Raw genomic sequence first — 22,587 nt, 5'->3', positions numbered from 1 at the left:
GCATATGTCACTTGAACTCAACATTTTAACCATGAAAAACAAATAAGAAGTTCAAAATTACAAATTTAAATTGTCATCTGCACACTGGATTACTTCTTCCAATGTATCATCAGAACTCAGAGATAAAACAAAAGTAATGATGTGGTAAAATATATTTAATTTTACCTAAAATATAAATTAAAATAGGGCATAAGAAAAACGTTGAGACCATAATACATATATGGAAAAGTGACCACTGAAAGATGTAAATAATTCATACAATATAAGCTTTAATATATAAATTAAATGTCATTTCATCAGCTGTTAGTCACATCAGTCTAAACTTTATATATTAAAATATTAAAAAGCTAAAAAACATCATTGCAATATAGATTCAATATGGGAAAATACATATTTGTGGCTTTATACACAATCTAAATTAATCCATTCTATACAATAGTTTTCCAAAATATAAACGGCACTTTACATGCAATAGAACATACCAGGCTGGATGTCCTAATATAATTTAATATATAGGAAAATAAAGAGAAAACACCCTTTTAACAAGACAGTTACATAGTGTAGGTGGAATGTAGAATACGGTTTTGCCTTGACACGATCTTGGATACGAGTAAAGAAATATGAAAAAGGACAGTTTCTACTACTTTCAATTAGCATTTTTTAAATTGAAGACTACTGTGATTTTATATTTTCTAATTGTATCACAAAGAGAAAACAAAAAAAGGAAGCAGGGAGAGGAGGGTAGAAAGCGTCATCCTTTATGAATTTTAAACATCACCCCTGCCTGTGGGCTGCATTTAGGCTCCTTTTCTGTTGACAGTTTCCTAAATTATTTCTGCCACTTGGAATTGTGCATCAGTAATCAGACAAATTTTCCAGACTTAAGCCATTGTGTAACCATAGCTGCCACAGTGTAGTGCCACAAGAAGTCTGTCCTTGAGTATTTCTTTACTTGGGTATTCAGGTAACTTGAGCATGTTGATGCTTTAAAAGAAAAATATACCACCATTAAATAGGAAATCTATGAAATTTCTGATTGTTTTGTCTAGCAGTGAAAACACTACTCAAAATTAACATAAAACCACCCTCTAAATTTGCATTCAAATTGGAAAACCCTGAAGAAGTATTTAAAAAGACAAAAAAAAAACAAAAAAAAACTGCTGCATTGCAGTTTCCTTTAGCATGCAAATGTAGTGAAAGAAAATAAGTTCCTTTCAGCCTAAAATAAATAAGCAATAAGGGAATTTAGTTTGAAGTGATGGTGTAACTCAGTGATACTTATGACAGTATAACTTCAGTGATATGTGAACTACATTTAATTAAATTATAGGTAGTTTCCCCAAATATTTTCCCTAGCACAAAAGGGAGAGGCAAGGAATTATGTTGGTACTTATTTATCAGCGATTCCAAAATGATGAAAGAGATTATTGTTGAGGTTTTCTTCTCAATGCAGCAGTACAATAGTTAGACCGTTAATTATTCAAAATTAATCAAAAACAATTCACAGCATTTAAAAAAACCAATTTAACATACCATGTGCTTGAAGTTGGTAGGAGATTTGGAGTATATGGCACAGCAGCAATTGTAAAGTTTTGCAGTCCACTTCCACCCATGATATTAGCAAATCCACCATGTGGGACCCTGGAACTAAGAGTTCATATCTTAATAAACTAATCATGCAAGGAAAACCTTTGTGATACATATATTTCAACTGATCAGTTAGGGTAAGAATATATTCAACTCTAGGATACTGACCAGGTAACATTTCTGGTTCTGCAAAACTCCAACTCATTATTAAAAGGTGCTTCATGGCCAGTTAGCAAGCTTCCATGGAGACAGTCCCGGAAATTTCTATAAGCCATACTATGCTTTCAATTGGCCATAGCACATACCTCTGCTACTGTACATAGTGTCACCCTACTAAACTGGGACTAATTTGAGGACCCAAATGTGTCATGTTTATATGACCCTGGGGTTAGCAAAATGACTGGCATCTAATTAGATATTTGTTGAATACATGAATGTTTGCTTGATTAATTCAAGCAATAGGCTCTTAGAAATAATCCAAATGATTTCCCTATTTGTGAAAAATATCTAGGGTCTGGTGGAGTTAAAAGCAGGCCACCCCAAAATATGCCACTTTGGCACACTGATTATTTTGAATTAAAGTTACTTAAAAACAACCAGTCCAAAAAGGACACTCTAACCTTCCCCTGTCTCCCTGAAAACAGGAAATAATTCTCACTTGTAAGAGGTACTCTCCCTGTACCAGGAGGTAAAGAAACATCCTATGACCAGAGATAGGGAATTCAGGGCTGTGAAGGTGTAGAAATAAACCTCATTACTTCTTCATCAATTTACTACCCCAAGCACAAACTCCTTTGTCTTTTTTTTTAATATATATAACTTATTGTCAAGTTGGCTAACATACATATGTGTATATACAGTGTGCTCTTGGTTTTGGGGGTAGATTCCTGTGATTCATCACTTACATATAATACCCAGTGCTCATCCCAACAAGTGTCCTCTTCAATGCCCATCACCCATTCCCCCCCAACCCCCCCATCAACCCTCAGTTTATTCTCTGTATTTAAGAGTCTCTTCTTTGTCTTTTCAATTCCTCAAACATTTATTGTCTCTTTGGCCTAAAAGGTGTAAAACCTGCTTACTGTGGTCACTTCTCTGAGACTCCTATTTCTATGACCTCCAAAACATGTGAATTAAATTTGTTTCCCTCCCACCATTGATCTGTGTATATCAATTTAATTCTTAGGCCAAGCAGAATAACTTTGAGTGGTAAACGTAAATTTTTCCTTCCTAATAGGTCAAAGTGATGAGGGAGCATGGGGTAAGCTGAGGGCAAAATACAGCTGGAACACCCCCCAGCCAGGTGGAATACGAGTGATATTCCTCGAACACTCCTGGCCACCCAAGAACAAAGGTTTAAGTGCTTGCCATGGTAATGTGAGAAACTAAGGCAAATGAGAAATTAAATTCTCTTACTGCCTATGCCCATTGACAAGTCCTTGAAACCAGCAGGGTGACCTCCCTCTAGGAGCTCAGCTGCCTGAAAGGATGACACTTTGCTAGGGGCAAAAGAGAGTCTTAGCTAAACATTGTCCCAACCTGGAGGACCCTGTAAGTCTACCTCCTTTATCTTAATTGCCCCAAGAGAGATGCTGGCAATCGTACTCCAAGCTTATAGCCCCCCACCCCATATACATCTGAAGGGTCTCATGACTGAGGTTTTATTAAATGGCAATAAATGGTGTTTCCCTAGCAACAGCTAGTCCCTTGAGGTCCTAGAAACCTTGCTTCCAAAATACCTTAGAGGCTTACTCTATCCCTGAGCCCCTCTCCCAACCTGAGGATATATATTGAGTTACCGTCAGGACCCCAGTACAACTCTTCCTGCCCACAGGTATTGTCCCAGGGCTTTAATAACATCAGCTTTTTGCACCAAAAACATCTTCAAGATTCTTTCTTGGCCGTCTGCTCTGGACCACCCCACCATCACCCCAAAACTTCATCAAAAGGGTTTTGGGTTTCACAGTAGGAAAACTAGAATATTCTTTACATTTCTGTTCCAAAGATTCAGAATATCAGACGTATTTATTTTTTAATATCACCTAACCTAACAACATCAGATTCAAATTGGAAAACCCTAACGAAATGCATAAACAGTACTAGAAAATTTAATCTTGAATACATGGCCATAGAGAATGTAATTACAACTTCCTAAATTCTATTGTTTACATTTGAAAGACAATTAGTATTTCAAATTAGCCTTTGATGTATCATGATTAGACAATCTGATCCTGTAAAACACTTTGTTAGTTTTTTGTTTAAAAAAACTTTTTTAATGTTTCTTTAGTTTTGAGAGAGAGAGAGAGAGAGAGAGAGAGACACCGAGGCAGAGACAGAAAGACAGAATGTGAGTGGGGGAATGGCAGAGAGAGGGAGACAATCTGAAGCAGGCTCCAGGCTCCAGGCTCTGAGCTGTCAGCACAGAGCCTGAAAGGGCTCAAACCAACAAACCGTGAGATCATGAGCTGAGGTGAAGTTGGACCCAGGCAACCCAACACTTTGTCATTTTAAAAATGAGATGCTGTAGTGCTTTTAGATAAATAAGAATGATGACAAAGAAATATTTAAGGTACAGGTAATTAAATGCATAGGCAGAAGTCTGACTAGTATTAAAAATGTTTTTGAGGGGTGTCTGGGTGGCTCAGTTGGTTAAGCATCTAACTTTGGCTTGGGTCATGATCTCATGGTTCATAAATTCGAGCCCCACATCAAGTTCTCTGCTGTCAGCACAGAGCTCACTTTGGATCTTCTGTCCCTGTCTCTGTGCCTCTCCCCCACTTGCACTCTCTCTAGGTCTCTCTCAAAATAAATAAATAAACTTAAAAAAAATGTTTAAAAAATGTTTTCTAACATTGGATCCTGAGTACAAAGCATAATTCAGTTTATTAAAAACAAAAAAAAAGACCAAAAAAACCCCCAACTTGTTGAATCTCAAATAGCCAAAATAATCTTGAAAAAGAAGAACAAAGTCAGAGGTTTCACAGTTCCTGATCTCAAAACTTAAACTATAGAGCGATGGTTATCAGAACAATGTGGTACTGGCATAAAGACAAACATACAGAAATAGAATAGAGAACCCCAAAATGAACCCTTGCATATATGGCCAAATGCTTTTCAACTAGTCAACTGGGAAAGGACAGTCTTTTCAACAAATTATGTTGGGAAAACTGGATATCCACTACCAAAAAATGAAGTTGAATTCTCACCTAATACTATACACAAAAATGAATTCAAAATGAATGAAAGATGAAAACATGAACCAAAACCACAAAATTTTTGGAAGAAAATAAAGAGGAAGAGCTTCACAACACTGGATTTGGCAATGATTTCTTGGATTTGACATCAAAAGCACAAACAAGAAAAGAAAAATAAGTAAGTTGGATTTCATCAAAATTAAAAACTTATCCACCAAAGGACACCATCAACACAGTGAGAAGGTACCCATAGAGTGGAAGAATATATTTTCAAATCATAAAACTCATAAGGAATTGATATCCAGAAAAATAAACAGAACTTCTAAACAACTCAACGAAAAACAATAAAAATCCAATTTAAAAATAGGGAAAGGACTCAAATAGACATTTCTCCAAAGAAGATATACAAATGGCTTATAAGAATATGAAAAGATGCTCAATCAACATTACTAGTATTAGGGAAATGCAAACCAAAACCATAATCAGATATCATTTCATACATATTAGGATGACCATTTTAAAGAAAAAAACACAAAAATGAAAAAAAAAAAACACAAAAAGAACAAGCATTGGAAAGGATATGCAGAAAATGGAATCCTTATGCACTGCTGGTGGGAATGTAAAATTTACATCAGCTGTGGAAAACAGCATGGCTGTTTCTCAAAAAATAAAGATAGAATTACAATTTGTAGCCCAAAGTATTGAAAACAGAGACTGAAAAAGATTATTTGCACATCCATGTTGACAGCAGCATTATTCATGAAAGCCAAAAGGTGGAAGCAACTCAAGTGATCATCCATGGATGATCAAAATGTGAGCAAATGTGGTATACACATACACTGGAATATTATTCAGCCCTAAAAAGGACAGAAGTTCTGACATATGATCCAATGTAGATGAACCCTGAGGACACAATGCTGAGTGAAATAAGCCAGTCACAAAAGGACAAATGATGTATGGTTCCATTTATATGAAGTACCTACAGTAATCAAATTCATAGAGATAGAAAACAGAATGGTGGTTGCCTAGGGTGGCAGGGAAGGAGTATGAAGAATTAGTGTGTAACTGGTAGAGTTTCAGCTGAAAAGGATAAAGTTTGGGAGTTGGATGGTGGTGATGATTGCACAATATGAATGCACTTACTGTCACAGAACTGTATACTTAAATGGTTACAATGTTAAGTTATATTATGTATTTTCTGTCATATACACTATAAAAAACTATGAATTTGTACCAGGATTTTATTTGAAGTTCTAAATGATATGTATACATTGACAGGGGAAAAATAACAATCTAATATAAATAAATATCTAAGAATAGCTTCCTTTTATACCTGGGAAGTCATTTGGTTGCGATGAAATGCCTTACTGATGAAATGCCTTAGCTTACCTTAGAAATCCAAGTGAATACTAAAACATTCCTGAATATTTTATATTCCTGGCCTGTATCTTGTTAGAAAATACTAATGCATGAGCAATTTCTACTTAGGGCAAAAGAATAGCTAAAGAAACTTGGACTGAAATAAAATTCAACACTAATCTATGCATATTAACCTTTGCTTGAAAAATCAACAAATGCAACCAAAAATGAAAAGGGATAAGAAGCCAAGCTGTTCTCAATTTCCTGTAGAGGCAGAATTTATAAAAGTAAGTTCCAAATAGGCAAGGAAGAAGTCAAACTTTCACTATTCACAGCATAATGCTCTATGTAGAAAACCCAAAAGAATCCACCAAAAAATTGCTAGAACTGACACACAAGTTCAGGAAATTTGCAAGATACAAAATCAACATACAGATATCTGCTGCATTTCTATACAGCAATAATGAAGAAGCATAAAGAGAAATCAAGGAATCGACCCCATTTACAACTGCCCCCCAAAAACCATAAGATACCTAGGAATAAACATACCTAAAGAGGTAAAAGATCTGTACTCTGAAAACTATAGAACACTTATGAAAGTAATTGAAGATGACACAGGGAATAGAAAAACATTCCATGCTCTTGGACTGGAAGAACAAATACTGTTAAAATGTCTACTCTACCCAAAGCAATCTTCCCAATTTAATGCAATGCAATCCCTATCGAAATACCACCAGCATTTTTCAGAGAGCTAGAACAAACAAAAATTTGTACGGAACCACAAAAGCCCCCGAATAGCCAAAGCAATCTTGAAAAAGTAAAGCAAAGCTGGAGACATCACAATTCCAGGCTGGCACAAAAACAGATACATAGATCAATGGAATAGAATAGAAAACCCAGAAATTGACCCACAACTTTATGCTCAACCAACCTTCGACAAAGCAGGAAACAATATCCAATGGAAAAAAAGACAGTCTTTTCAATAAGTAGTGTTGGGAAAACTGGACAGCAACAAGCAGAAGAATGAAACTGGACCACTTTTTTACACCATATACAGAAATAAATTCAAAATGGATGAAAGACCTACATGTGAGACAGGAAACCATCAACTCCTAGAGGAGAACAGAGGTAGCAACCTCTTTGACATCAGCTGAGTAACTTCTTACTAGATGCATTGCTGGAGGCAAGGGAAACAAAAGCAAACATGAACTACTGGGACTTCAAGATAAAAAGCTTCTGCACAGTGAAAGAAACAATCAACAAAACTAAAAGGCAGCTTACAGAATGGGAGAAGATATTTGTAAATGGCATCTGATAAAGGTTAGTATCCAAAATCAATAAAGAACTTATCAAACCCAATACCCAAAAAACACTTAATCCAGTTAAGAAATGGGCAGAAGACATAAATAGATATTTTTTCAAAGAGAGCATACAGATGGCTAACATGAAACATGTTAAGACACATGAAAAGATGCTCAATATCATTCATCATCAGGGAAATACACATCAAAACCACGATGAGGGGTAGCTGGGTGACTCAGTTAAGTGTCTCTTTTTTTAATGTTTATTTCTGAGACAGAGAGAGCCTGAGAGAGAAGGAGACAGAGGACCCAAAGCTGGCTCTGCACTGACAGCAGAGAGCCTATTGAGGGGCTCAAAATCATGAACCGTAAGATAATGACCTGAGTTGAAGTCGCTCAACCACCGACTGAACCACCCAGGAGCCCCCTTAAGCATCTGACTCTTGATCTCAGCTCAGGTCTTGATCTCGGAGTCCTGAATTCAAGCCCATGCCCAGTGTGGCGCCTACTTACAAAAAAAGAAAGAAAGAAAAGAAAGAAAAGAAAGAAAAGAAAGAAAGAAAGAAAGAAAAGAAAAGAAAAGAAAAGAAAAGAAAAGAAAAGAAAAGAAAAAAACCCATGATTAAGATACCACCTCACAACACCTGTCAGAATGGCTAAAATTAACACAGAAAACAACAGATGTTGGTGAGGGTGCGAAGAAATGGGATTGGTGGGAATGCAAACTGCAAATGCAGCCACTCTGGAAAACACTATGGAGTTTCCTCAAAAAGCTAAAAAGAGGGGGCACCTGGATGACTCAGTAGGTTAAGCATCCAGCTCTGGATTTTGGCTCAGGTCATGATCTCATAGTTTGTGAGTTGTAGCCCTGCATCGGGCTCTGTGCTGACAGTATTGAGCTTGCTTGAGATTCTCTCTCTCTCTCTCTCTCTCTCTGTCTCTCCCCCTCTCTCATTGCTCCTCCCTGCTTACACATGCATTCACTCTCTCTCTCTCAAAATAAATTAACTTAAAAAAAAAAAGAAAATAGTTGCATTAATTAAAAAAAAAAAAAAGTTAAAAATAAAACTACCCTATGACCCAGCAACTGCACTACTAAGTATTTACCCAAAGGATACAAAAATACTGATTTGAAGGGACACATGCACCCCAATGTTCATAGCTGCAGCATCAACAATAGCCAAATTATAGAGAGAGCCCAAATGTCCATCAGCTGATGAATGGATAAAGAAGATGTGGTATATATACAATAAATAATACTTAGCCATCAAAAAAGAATGAAATCTTGCCATTTGCAATGACATAAATGGAGCTAGAATAGAAAAAGGTAAGTACCATATGATTTCACTCTTCTGTGCAATTTATGAAATGAAACAGATAAACATAGGGTAAGGGGTCAAAAAAACGAGAGAGAAGCTAACCATAAGAGATTCTTAACTATAGAGAACAAATTGAGGGTTGATGGAGGGGAGGTGGCAGGTGATGGGCATTAAGGAGGGCACTTGTTCTGCTGAATACTGGGTGTTATATGTAAGTGAGGAATCACTAAATTCTACTCCTGAAACCAATATTACACTATATATTAAGTAACTTGAATTTACATAAAATTTTGAAAAAAATTTTTAAAAAAGTAAGTATACCACTTTACCAGGATAGGATGAGAAAATGAGACTTGACACAGATTCTTACACAAATTAATACAAAGTATTTCAATATCAGAATAATCGAGCTAATGTTTTTCGTATCACTAAATTTTCAAAGATAAGCTTGAAAATCAGAAGATTCCCCAATTTTAAGATCCAAACTAAAATTACACTGTAAACTGATATTCACAAACAACCTCTGAAACTTTACTCCTCTTCTTCTAAACTACAAACAAATATGACTGGGCAGCTTAAGCATGTATGAGAAAAATAAATGAAATGGTCTTTGAGTATTATGACACTTGGATTATACAATATAAAATTACAGTCAATGAAAATGACATAATACTTCTATTTTATACACAAATTATTAACTCTGATTTTCATTATTCTTAAACAGTAAGAAACACAAGAGTAAGACATTTAATTAAGACAGTCTTATAGGCCAACAAAATAATGTTATACCATAAAAATATTTTTAAAAAAACTTTTAATGTTTATTTTTTTATTTTTGAGGAAGAGAGAGAGAGACAGAGAGAGAGACAGAGCATGAGCAGGGAAGGGGCAGTAGAGAGAGAGACACAGAATCTGAAGCAGGCTCCAGGTTCCGAGCTGTCAGCACAGAGCCTAATGCGAGCCTCGAACTCACAAACTGTGAGATCGTGACCTGAGCCGAAGTGGGACGTTCAACCAACTGAGCCACCCAGGTGCCCCACCATAAAAATATTAAAAATTATTTTGTACTGATTTTTGCTTCTAGTAATTGGAACGCATCTGACATTTCACTGAGGTTGCACTAAACTATACTATGGATGTAGAGAAAGAAATATATCTAAATATAAACAAATAGATAAGCAGAATTTTCGAAACACTGCTGAAGAAAAAAATATATACATATATGTACACACACACACACTAAGTTTAGAATGGCAAATGCTATACCTATACTTGAGTCCAATATAAAAGAAAATTCAGGTTTAAAAAAACTTAGAACTTAACTCAGCCTGAATTCAAAACAAGGACTCTATGTAGACAGTGTTGAAAGGTGGCTTCTTTAGCATGATGGTGAAGCTGAGCTCTCTATTGTTCCCCTCAGCTTCTGTGGCTTCTATTTTTTACTCGCACCCTTCAGTTCAAATGGATTCACATTTTTTACTCACATCCTCAGTTCAAATGGATTTACACGTTACACTTCATGACCAGTTAAATAATAAACAGTGCAATCCTTTTCAGTACTGCTAACAATGATTACGCTATTGAACTGGGATTATGCACTCTGACACCAAGCGGTTTTTATTCTACAAGAGCACAACTTAACAGACATTTTTAGTACCAGAAAACTTGAGTAAATTGTTATCTGCACTTTAAATCATACCAACCAAATCATGGTGTGTGTTTTGGGGAGAGGGGATGTAATAATAATTAAATAGTGTTTCAATATAAATCATTTTGAAAATAATAAGAGCTCTACCTCACAACATAAAACAAAGTCCAGATGATTTAAAAATTAGAATGTAAAATAAAAAATTACAGAAAAAAAATGCTGATAAACATATATATCAAATCTTGGGAGTGGAGAAGGATTTATAAAAACCAAAAGGAAAGGTATTGATAATCAACTTACAAAATTAATTTGATTTTATAAATGTTATGAAGTAAATTTATAACTTTTTTAAACTACATGGAAATCTGTATATTTACCTTTATGAAATTAAATGGCAAACAATAAACTGGAAAAAGTATTTGCAGCGTTGATGTCTCATATAAAGAACATTTAAAAATGAATTTTTCTTTTTTTTTAAGATTATTTATTTATTTTGACAGAGAAAGAGCAAGCAGCAGAGGGGTGGGGGGGAAAGGGGGAAGCAGAGAGAGAGAGAAGGCAAGGGCTAGGGTGAGGGTGAAAGGGAGAGAGGGAGGAGAGAGAGAGAGAGAGAGAGAGAGAGAGAGAGGGAGAGAGGGAGAGAGGGAGAGAGGGAGAGAGGGAGAGAGGGAGAGAGGGAGAGAGGGAGAGGGAGAGAGGGAGAGAGGGAGAGAGGGAGAGGGAGAGAGGGAGAGAGAGAGCGAGAGAGGGAGAGAGGGAGGGAGGGAGAGAGAGAGAGAGAGAATCTCAAGCAGGTTCTGCACTGCGATCAAAGACCCTGATGTGGGCTTGAACTCATGAACGGCAAGATCATGACCTGAGCTGAAACCAAGAGTTGGACACTTAACCAACTGAGTCATCCAGGCGCCCCTAAAACTTAATTTTCGAAAACGACAATAGAATAATGCATACATTTAAGACAGGCAATTCACACAAAAATTACATAAATAAGGGGGTGCCTGGGTGACTCAATTGTTGGTTAAGGGTCTGACTCTTGATTTCAGCCCAGATCATGGTCTCATGGTTTGTGAGTTCAAGCCCCGTGTCCTCTGCGCCGACAGCGTGGAGCTTGCTTGGGATTCTCTTTCCCTCTCTGCTCCTCCCCTGCTTGCAGGCACATACACACACTCTCTCAAAATAAACATTTAAAAAAATTATATAAATAATAAATTATATGAAAACGGAAATTATTACACCCTGTATTGATGCAGTAAATGGAACAGACCCTCTCATTACCTGTTGATGTGAATGAATACTGATAACTTTTTGAAGGGTAAATGAACAATATGTATCAGGTTATAAAAATTTACATACTTTCATATCCAAAAATTTTCCTTCTAAGAATTTATTCTATATAAATAATCAAACTGGCCCACAAATGTGTAAGTGCAAGAATTCCTTATTTGTTCAGCATTATTCACAAGCAGGAAAATTACCAATTAAGGGAGGACAATACCAATTTTAAGGGAGGCCCATAAATTGGAGACAAGGTAGCCATGAAAAAAATTAGATCCATATATGGAACCATTAAAAAAATTTTTTTAATGTTTATTTATTTTTGAGAGAGAGAGAGAGAGAGAGAGAGAGAGAGAACATGCATGCAAGCAGGGGAGGTGCAGAGAGACGGAGACAGAAGTTCTAAAGCTGACAGCAGACAGCCCAATAGCTCAAACTCACAAACCAGGAGATCATGAAATGAGCTGAAGTCAGACGCTTAACCAACTGAGCCACCCAGGCACCCAGAACAATTTTTAATAATATATTCTTAATTTCAAAAGTTACAAAAGAAGAACAATGTTTCAATGTTTTTAAAAAGTAAAAATTTATGTATGTGGGAAAATTTCTAGAATCCCAGATACTGATATTAGAGGTGACTTTTTTAAATTGAAATTGCCTAACCCTCCTAAGTAGAATATATAATTTAAATTCTTTTTATTAAATTACTTTTTATTAAATCTTTGGGTATTTCTTGGCATTAAGAAGTAAAAAAAAAAAAAAAACCAACTTTTTTCTGTTTTCTTTCATATCTTAAGTCTATAATCTGTGAATATTCATGGTGTTTTTTAAAGATTTTATTTTTAAGTAATCTCGACACCCAACACAGGGCTCAAACTTACAACCCCGAGAACAAGAGTCATATGCTGAGCCAGCCAGGTGCCTTTGAATATTCATGTTTTATTTATCATTTAAAAATAGACATATAATGTGATTCCAACTATTTTTCTAATTATATAGTTAAAAGACTTAGAAAATAGGGGTGCCCGGGTGGCTCAGTTAGTTAAGCATCTGACTTCGGCTCAGGTCATGATTTTACCATGGCTCATTACACGAGCCCAGTGTAGGGCTCTGTGCTGACAGCTCAGAACCTGGAGCCTGCTTCAGATTCTGTGTCTCCCTCTCTCTCTGCCCCTCCCCTGCTCAAGCTCTGTCTCTCACTCTCTCAAAAATAAACAAACATTTAAAAAAATAAAAATAAACATTTCCAAAGACTTAGAAAATAAAGCAAAATGTTAATAGTATTATCTCTGAATAGTGGAATTACTTAATGGATTCTCATTTTCTTCTATCTATATTCTTCATTTTCCAAATTTTCTATAATGGTTACAGACTACTTAAAAAAAAAAAAAAAACTAGTGGACTTTAAATTACGTGTATATTTCATAGAGACATAATCACAATTATGTTTTTAAAATGGCAGAAAAAATAGAAGTAAATACATCAAATTGTTTATAGTAGTTATTACTGGCAGGGAGTGGTTTTCCTTATTTGTTCTCATTTTATGTGTGTTCCAACTTTCTTAGAAGAACCATGTACATTTATAATGGAACAAATGAACAATGTTTCCAATAACAGGAGGGCACAGATGAAATTCTAAGATACCAAGAAGGAAAATCAGATTTTTTTAAAACACCTTTCAGAAATATAAATTAACGGAGGTTAAAATCATCTAGTTTTCTAGTATCTATGATATTTAATCAGTCCAAAAGTAGTAGACTTTTCAAAGAAGTGTGGTATCACAAATTATTTTTTAGGCCATGTGTCTTGAGACTTTAAAATTTGGTAAGAACTATAGAAAAATTGCTGAGTGTGGGTATTACATATGTCAGGTGTATGTGTCTGTCTGTTGTCCAGCAACACACAAATATTAAAAATGTGGCACTATCATTGACTTACCTATGGAATGAAAAGATTACCAAATTATAAAATACAATATATGCTGACAGTCCTGATTGGAACAGCTTATTTTTTATACAGTAAATAAACATTTATTGAGGACTAGTTTATGTTCTATCTTTAGTAGCTAAACAAATCTTTGTCTAATACTAAAAACAGGAAAGGGAGGTGGAAACTGACAATTCAAAGTAATAATGCATTTTTGTTGTTTAAGTAATTAAAATTGGAACACATTAAGTTCTTTCCACATTAGCATATAAACACTTCTTACCTGCCAGTAACAAACTGCAAGAGAAGAACTCTCTCCTCTGGAGTAATGTCTTCCACAACTTCCCAAAACCACTAACAACAACAATGACAAAAAAAAAACCGAACTCACATTTCTGAGCAATTGTAGACTTCCTAATACCCGAGAAACATGCAATATTCATAAAGCATATTTTATTCTATGAAACTCATTTATCAAAAATGCTTTCATACAAAGCTTTCACATGCAATATCCCCATGAGAGGAGTTTAGGGAAAATTTTTACTTTGTTAATTAATGTAGGTTTTCATCCAAATAGTGCTGTAAAGCTTATAAAATTAAATGGCAAAACTTAACTTCATTCTAAGCTCTAGAGAGATTTTACCTGAATAACTGGATCTTCTCTTTCATAGCCACTTGTGTATTCTGTATTTCTTACCCAATCGCTCACATCAATTTCTGGCATGCCAGAGAGCAGTAGTTCCTTTGGGGAAGAAGAAAAGTATTTCATTAATCTTCATTAAGAAAAAAAGCTATTACATTTAAATAGTAAATTTGCCTTGATTAGAAACTAATCCCATGTAAAACTGATTTATTTTTGTGACAGTTTCTGCACGTCATCAATAACAAGTACTACATGGGAGAGAATTCTTCATCCTGATAATCTCAAATACTGCTGAGATGTGGAAATGTCTCCACACTGATATCTCACTAAAACATAAGAAGAGATAAATATATGAACACATATGCAGCAAGTTTACATTTGCAACAATTTTATGAATGTTATTATCTTTGGTAAATATGCTTATGTTTATTTTATGTATTTGTTAAATTCTGAAGAGACCATACTCTCAACATGTAAGTGACAACAAAGCCCTGAATAAATTCTGGGTTAAGCAAAGGAAAAGATCATCAAGAAACTCTAATCACTATGAAAAAGGAGTAATATAAAAAAAGGAGGTATAACAAAAATAGTCATTATGTGGAAAAAAACAACAGATTTAGGCCTGTGAAGAACTCTATTTTGGAATGATTCAAATCCTTTAACGTAAGCATTCCCCAGTGTAAGGGAAAAAGCAATTTTCCTAATGACAGTCTTTTTTTTACATAAAGATCATCAAACAAAATATTAAGTAAATAAAAATGAAATTAAGAATGTCAAAAATATTTACCATTATGTTTTCTAAGAGAAAAGAGAACATGGAAAGAACTTGTCCATATGGCTCCATCAGCCCGTATCTCACAGTGGATGTATTTACATAGTCAGATAAGGCAGTGACTATACTACATTTAACTAAATACTGACAAGCTAAACAGCAGGGTTTGTTGTCACAGACATGGACAGAATGTGATTCAAAATCACATCTCCTAGAGCACACATCTGACTAGTAAAGAAGTGTGCTCTGAAGAAAATTAGTGAAGGTTAATATGAGATGCTATCTGACAACTCTTGGGAGTTTCTAAGATCTTTTCAGGGTCTGCAAGGTTCTCCCTTTTCCAACATATCTGAGGCCAGAATTTCTCCACACAGTTCAAGCAAACAACATATTACAATTGATTATATGCAGAAGCAGACATGAGAACCCAGTGTCTTCTATTAACCAGATAGTAAATAAACTTACAAAAACACAAAACAATGCCACTCTTCCCACTACTTTTTAAAATTTTTTTTATTTTTTCTCGTGAAATGCCCCTTCAATTTTTTTTATTAGAAAAATTATAACCATTGAGGGGCGCCTGGGTGGCTCAGTCGGTTGAATGTCCGACTTCAGCTCAGGTCATGATCTAGCGATTAATGAGTTCGAGCCCTGCATCAGGCTCTGTGCTGACAGCTCCGAGCCTGGGGGCTGCTTCGGATTCTGTGTCTCCCTCTCTCTCTGCCCCTCGCCCACTCATGCTCTGTCTCTGTCTCAAAAATAAATAAACATTAAAAAAAATCACACTGAAAAAAGAGATCAAAACAAAATCCCTATGAATTCGTCATCTAGCTTCAACAACCATCCAAACGTAACATAACTGTTTGCATCTCCACCCCCATGTTTGCTTATGCATTTTTAAAGAAATCCTAGGTGTTATGACATTTCATTCCTAAGTATTTCATTATACATCTAAAACCACTATAGAACTTCCTTACCAAGCCACATGGCAATATTATGTAAAATACAATTAATCATGACTTCTTGAAACCATCTAATATTTGTTCATATAAATCTCCCTGACTACCTAGAAATGTCTTTTTATAATCAATTCATTTATTTTTTTTTAATATAATTTCTTGTCAAGTTAGCTATCATACAGTGTATACAGCATGCTCTTGGTTTGGGAGTATCTTCCCACTATTTTTAACTTTATCCTGGAAAATGCAATTTTCAAAATATTATTTATGTTAATATGTAATGGATCATTATTTCTATATTAAGAAAATATTTTATATTTTTGTTTTAATTTCAAATATAATAAATATCAATTAATATAACCCACATAAACAAAACTTTTGTTGTAAGCGTGTCCTAAAACCAAAAAGTTTGAGAACTGCTGATCTGGGATGTGTTTTAGTCCTCCTTTCCATAGTATTATAAAATACTTTTACTAGATGGACATTCTGGTTAGTCTCCATTTTAACATTCCAAATACATTCTCCACCTTTCTTTGTACTATTCTGTGCCCCTGGAGACCAATCCTTACAGACTGGTTCTCTTGCCTATCAGCTTTAGACTGGGTTCCATCCTTAGGAAACAGGAGTGTAGAGGTGAGGATATTTTCTGCTCCCACCTTGCTTCAGCCCATCTTTACGGTAGCCATGGACCCTCAATAATAGCTACTACCAGGTGGCCCTCATTGAGGACCAGGATCCTCACATACAGTAGCCCCCCACTCTTACCCACAATTTTGCCTTCTATAGTCTCAGTTACCCATGGTCAACCGCAGTCCAGCACCAAATGACTCCCCTGACATACTGTCAGAAAGTCAGTAGTAGCCTAACGCTACGTCACAATGCCTACATCATTTACCTCACTTCATCTCATCACATGGGCATTTTATCTGACGTCATCACAAGAAAAAGGATGAGTACAGCACAAGATATTTTGAGAGAGAGACCACATTCACATAATTTTTATTATAGTATATTGTTATTGTTGTTATAAATATTATTATATTATTATTATTCATTATTGCTGGTAATCCTTACTGTGTCTAATTTATAAATTAAACTTTATCTTACATATATATATATATATTTAGGAAAAAAACATACTTTATACAAGATTTGGTTCTATCCACAGTTTCAGGCATCTACTGGGGATGGTGGGACGGATTCCCTCTTGATAAGCGGGGACTACTATTAATTCCTCCACCTGTCTATTCAATTCTAAGGATGATAAGGCGATCCATGTTGCTAGTCTGTGGATGCCTCACCCTACTGCTGTTATTCTTAATACTGCTGCACCTCTATAGTAGCCCTTTTGTTAAAGTTTCTATTTGAACCATCTGGGGAAATTCTGTCCCCTGGCAAGATCCTGATACAGATCTTGCCAAAAGGGAGTGGGGATGAATTTTACACATTTCATACAAGCCATGAGAGTTTAATCCTCTTCCCTTCTAGACTGAAGATAAGCATTTAATAATATCAAGTATGCTTTCATTATTAATAATTATGAATAAAAATGACTGGGACTGTATTCTCTCAAGAAATTTGAATCATTTCATGAATATATTATTATGACTTTTGTGAAGAAGATGAAAGATCTTTATTATCCCATTTAACACCTAGGCAAAAAAAAAGTTATTACACTGACTAAAAACAAGTAGATAAAATGGTAATTCCATAATAAAAAGAAGCAAGAAGATTTCAAATCCCAATCAATAATTTATTGCTTTTTAAAAATATGACAGGGGTGCCTGGGTGGCTCAGTCAGTTAAACGTCCAACTCCTGGTTTCAGCTCTGGTCATGATCTCACGATTCATGGGTTCAAGTCCCACATGGGGCTGTGCCTGCTTAGGATTCTCTTCTCTCCCTTATTCTCTGTACCTCCCCTGCTCGCTCACTCTCTCGCAAAATAAACATTTTTTAAAAATGGGAAAATAAATGAATTAATCCACTGGAAATTGGTATAACACATATAGCCCATACCAATGGTCAAAGACTGAGTCATGCAAATGTTCACAGCCCATTAGCTTATCTAGTATTCACATGGTTCAATGTTTTAATATTCTGGTACCATCATGGATAAGCAGCACAGTATGAAATATAGGACAGTCCCTCAGATATTTGGTAGGGATCCCTCAACTGTTATTGTATTATAAGTGTATAAATGATAGCAGTGTTGTCACTATTTGTTTTTTAATGTTTGTTTATTTTTGAGAGAGAGAGAGCGTGAGTGGGGAAGGAGCAGAGAGAGAGGGAAACACAGAATCCATAGCAGGCTCCAGGCTCTGAGCTGTCAGAAAAAGCTCGTGAACCACAAGACCATTACCTGAGCCAAAGTCAGACACTCAACCGAGCCACCCAGGCGCCCCAGAGTTGTCACTATTTTTGAACCTGATAATCATCTCTTGACTTGGAACTGCATTCTGTCCACAGTGGATGAATACAACCTCATTTCAGGACACTGACACTACCAGCTACCTTCCTATCACTAAAACTTTAGAATCTAACCTGTATCTTTTAACTCAGATGCACATCTAGCTCAAATGTTGGTGCCAACTTTTTAAAAAAGAGCTTCCTAACCCAGTGTAGCATAGCCCTTTCCCATAGAAGACATAGTCATACAAAAGGTTCTAAAAGTCCCATTTAGAACTCATGCCTCTGAGAGGCCGTCTGGCAATACTGATGAAGACAGACTGGGCTGTAGGTCACAGAACATGGGTTCCCAGCATGGCTCTAACACATACTCTATGAAGGAGCAAGTTCTGTACCTTCTTTGGCTTAGTTTTCCTCATCTGTAAAATAGAAATAGTAATACCTCAGGGGTCTGTTGTGAAAAAATTTTAAAGTTAATACATATAAAGTGCCTGGCAAATACTACAATTTTAATAATAATTTTCATCACTACATAAATTAGGATCATGCTGACAACACTGCTCTTCCCAAATAATCCCTCTATTTGAATCAGCTCAGTGGAATAAAGCCAGAATCTAACACAGAGTAGGAATCCAGACCTAACTCCCAATATAAAACCACTATAGAAAACTTAACAGTAACAGACCTAAATATGAAAGATAAAGGAATAAAGGAAAAATAAAGGAATAAAGGAAAAATAAAGGAAAAAACCTTCATGACCTTGGAATAAGAAACACGTTCTTAAACACACAAAAAGAAGGACACAAAAAGGCTCCATTCATTAAACAAAGAAAAACCAAGTGATAAACCAAACTGTGTTAAAACTAAAAGGTTTTATTCACAAAAGACACCAGAGTAGAAGACATTCACAATACAGATAACAAAGACTCCCAAAAGAATCCTATAAATCACTAACAAAAAAAACCCCAGAAAACATAATAGAAAAATGGACAAATTAGTTAAACTTCAAAAACAGAGTGCAAATGGCCAATGAACATACAAACACACTCAACTTCATCAGTCAGGGAAATGAAATACCACTACTGATCCACAAAAATGATAAAAATGAAAAAGAAAATATCAAATGCTAGCACAGATGTGTAATATCCAGAACTCTCACACCTACTGGTGGGAATGTAAACTGACACACACACCCTTGAACTATCTGCTAATACCTACTATAATAGAAAATGAACACCTGTATCCCAGCAATTCCACTCCAGAAGGCATACATATATTCTCCTAAAGATGTGTATGAAAGTGTTCCTAGTAGTGCTATTTCAAATAACCCAAAACTGAAAAGTGCCCACCAAATGTTCATCAAGAGTAGAAACAGACCTCTCTACACACACACGTGTGCGCGCACACACACAGACACAATGAAATACTATAATGCAAAAAAATGAACAAATTACAACTTCATGCAACAATATGTATAATTCTCACAAAAAATTAAGCTGAATAAGTCAGATATATTTTAGGTGATTATTCCATTTATATGAAGTTCAAAAAGAGGAAACCTAATCTATGGTATTAGAAGTCAGAAGAATGGGTTCCCCATGAAGAGAGATAATGACAGGAAGAAGACAGGAATAGACATCTGGGGTGCTAGGAGGTTTCTCTGTTTCTTGATCTGGGTACTGGGTGTATTCAGTTTGTAAAAATTCATCAAAGTATACATTTATGATGCATGTGCTCCTCTCTATGTACACTGTAGATCAATAAGTTTCATAAAACTTAGCACTATCAGTAAATTAGGAGGCAAAGGGGTGCCTGGGTGGCTCAGTCAGTTAAGGGTCCAACTCTCGACTTTAGCTCAGGTCATGAACTCTCAGTCGTGGGATTGAGCCACGCATTGGGCTCCATGATAGGCACTGGGCATGGAGCCTGCTTGGGATTCCTACTCTGCCTCTGCCCCTGCCCCACTCACATACACTCTTTCACTTACTTGCTCTTTCTCTCAAAAAAAAAAAAAAAAAAAAAAAAAAAATTAGGAGGCAAAGTTTTTGTCAATTATTTAGATTGTTGCTTTTTTTTTTACATACAGGTCAAGAAAATAATGTAATTATCTGTTTTGAACTTCATAAAAGCTAATTTAATACAAGTACAGTACATAAAAAGTCAGATTTTAGTCATGTTTAATAATAGCTCATAAGTACTCCTCAGCTTTTAAATGCTAAAAATAACTTATTGCTATGCAAAAACTAGACAAGTCTATATACTAAACAAAACTATTAATCTTGTAAGCAAAAACTCAAAACTGACATTTAATCAAACTAAGTCACAATGGACAACTTCAAACTTAATTCACAATTTTGTTCACTACTATACTAAAATATACTATGAATGATAAACTGAAAATACTGGCATATATGTAAAATTAAAAGGTATAAACCAGTGTACTTACTCATACAGTAAAGTGAAAGGCACAGGATAAAACTAATTTTATGGAAAAGAATAAAAACCAAAGAGGGACACCTGGGTGGCTCAGTCGGTTTAAAGTCCGACTTCAGCTCAGGTCATGGTCTCACAGTTTGTGAGCTTTTCTGACAGCTCAGAGCCTGGAGCCTGCTTTGGATTCTGTGTCTCCCTCTCTCTCTGGCTCTCCCTACCTCACACTCTGTCTCTCTCTCTCTCAAAAATAAACATTAAAACAACAACAACAACAACAACAAAGAACACTTCTCCACTGATCTAAAATGTGCTATTCCAAATTATAATTTTTAAAATAAAAAACAAGGGCACCTGGGTGGCTCAGTCGGTTGAGTGCCTGACCTTGGCTCAGGTCATGATCTCACAGTTCGTAAGTTTGAGCCCCACATCAGGCTCTGTGCTGACAGCTCAGAGCCTGGAGCCCGCCTTGGATTCTGTGTTCTCTCTGCCCCTCCCATGCTCATGCTCTCTCTCTCTCTCTCAAAAATAAATAAACATTAAAAAAAATAAAAAAATAAAATAAAAAAATAGTTACACTCTATTTAAAATACTGTGTTTTATTAAGGAGTTAGACAACTCAAAGTTTCAAAATAATTCATTACTAATGATAAAAGAGAAAAAGGATATGAGGGAAAATGCAAACATAAATCATATAAAATTAGAAATCCTGTTAGGTCACAGTAAAAGGCACGCAAATTAAAAAAGCAAAACAAAACATTTACTAGATATTGGAGGCCACAACAGAGAGGAGGACTCCACAGAGATTTAAAAGGAGAATGATAAAATTATATATATGGTCAAACGAGAAACTAGAGAAAACTAAACAAATAGAATAAGAAAAACCCTCTTAATTCTCCTTTTTTGGAAGTACAGGAAGTCAGTATCATTATTTTTTATCTCACATGGTCAGATAAAAAATGGAGAAATACATTTGATTCTTGAACAATGCAGGGGTTAAGGACTGCCTCACATAGCCAAAATCCACATGTGACATTTGAACTCCCCCAAAACTTAACTATTAATTATGTACAGTTGACCAGAGGCTTTACTGATAACATAACCAATTGACACATTTTGTACACTGTATGTATTATATATCATATTCTTAGAATAAGGGAAACTAGAGAAAATAGTACTAAGAACACCAAAAGGAAGAGAAAAACATTTACAATGATATACTGTAACACATCCACATTTTAAGTTTCAAGCCACACAGTTCAAACACGCATTGTTCCAGGGTCAACTGTAATATGAACACCGCTTTTGAGAAGACTGGCCTTCAACATCTCCCACATAAAATATTTTGAAAATGTATTCCATCTTTGTTTATCACCACTTCGCCCCGTTTCACACTGAGGAATTATTAATCTGGTTATTAAGCTCAAGAGAAGCACAATCACAAATCTTGTAACAAACCTCTAAACATGAACATTAAAACATAATGTCTTATTATATATTATTTCATTCACAGTACCACAAAATTATTTCTGAATTGCAGCAACTGGAGTTTTGTATGGTTTATAACAACAAAAGAACTGATGTTTTTCCTTACCAATTCATATTCATCAAAAAGTTGTATAAGAGAAGGTGGAATGAACATATGAAAGCCCTGTAAAAAAGCATTGATCTGAGGCTGAATGGCTCTTGTCATCCGAAGTTCAGTAACAAGCTGGACGTACTCCGCCTATTAAAAAAAAAAAGTGATGATTTTTCTTCAATTTCACA

At 35.4% G+C, this 22,587-nt stretch overlaps 1 protein-coding gene across 6 annotated transcripts in view; it reads right to left on the bottom strand.

Annotated features, from left to right (window-relative positions):
- Window positions 1-252: 252 nt before the first annotated feature.
- The window catches only part of HACE1 (HECT domain and ankyrin repeat containing E3 ubiquitin protein ligase 1), a 120,777-nt gene continuing 98,442 nt past the window's right edge, over window positions 253-22,587 (bottom strand). For 4 of the 6 annotated variants that reach the window (XM_019442974.2, XM_019442975.2, XM_019442977.2 and 1 more), the window contains 5 exons: window positions 22,415-22,546; window positions 14,253-14,351; window positions 13,893-13,963; window positions 1,534-1,647; window positions 253-984 (listed from right to left, as the gene is read on the bottom strand). In XM_019442974.2, coding sequence (XP_019298519.1) covers window positions 882-984; window positions 1,534-1,647; window positions 13,893-13,963; window positions 14,253-14,351; window positions 22,415-22,546 — 519 coding nt within the window. In that variant the 3' untranslated portion in view covers window positions 253-881. Of the gene's footprint in view, window positions 985-1,533; window positions 1,648-7,822; window positions 7,947-13,892; window positions 13,964-14,252; window positions 14,352-22,414; window positions 22,547-22,587 lie in introns of those variants that run through there. The other 2 variants (XM_019442976.2, XR_002078225.2) reach the window with 2 other exon arrangements.

Source organism: Panthera pardus, unplaced genomic scaffold, assembly GCF_024362965.1.
Source record: "Panthera pardus isolate Hobbes unplaced genomic scaffold, ASM2436296v1 HiC_scaffold_17, whole genome shotgun sequence".
NCBI classification, from domain to species: domain Eukaryota; kingdom Metazoa; phylum Chordata; class Mammalia; order Carnivora; family Felidae; genus Panthera; species Panthera pardus.
This window is presented reverse-complemented; position numbering and strand designations above follow the sequence as displayed.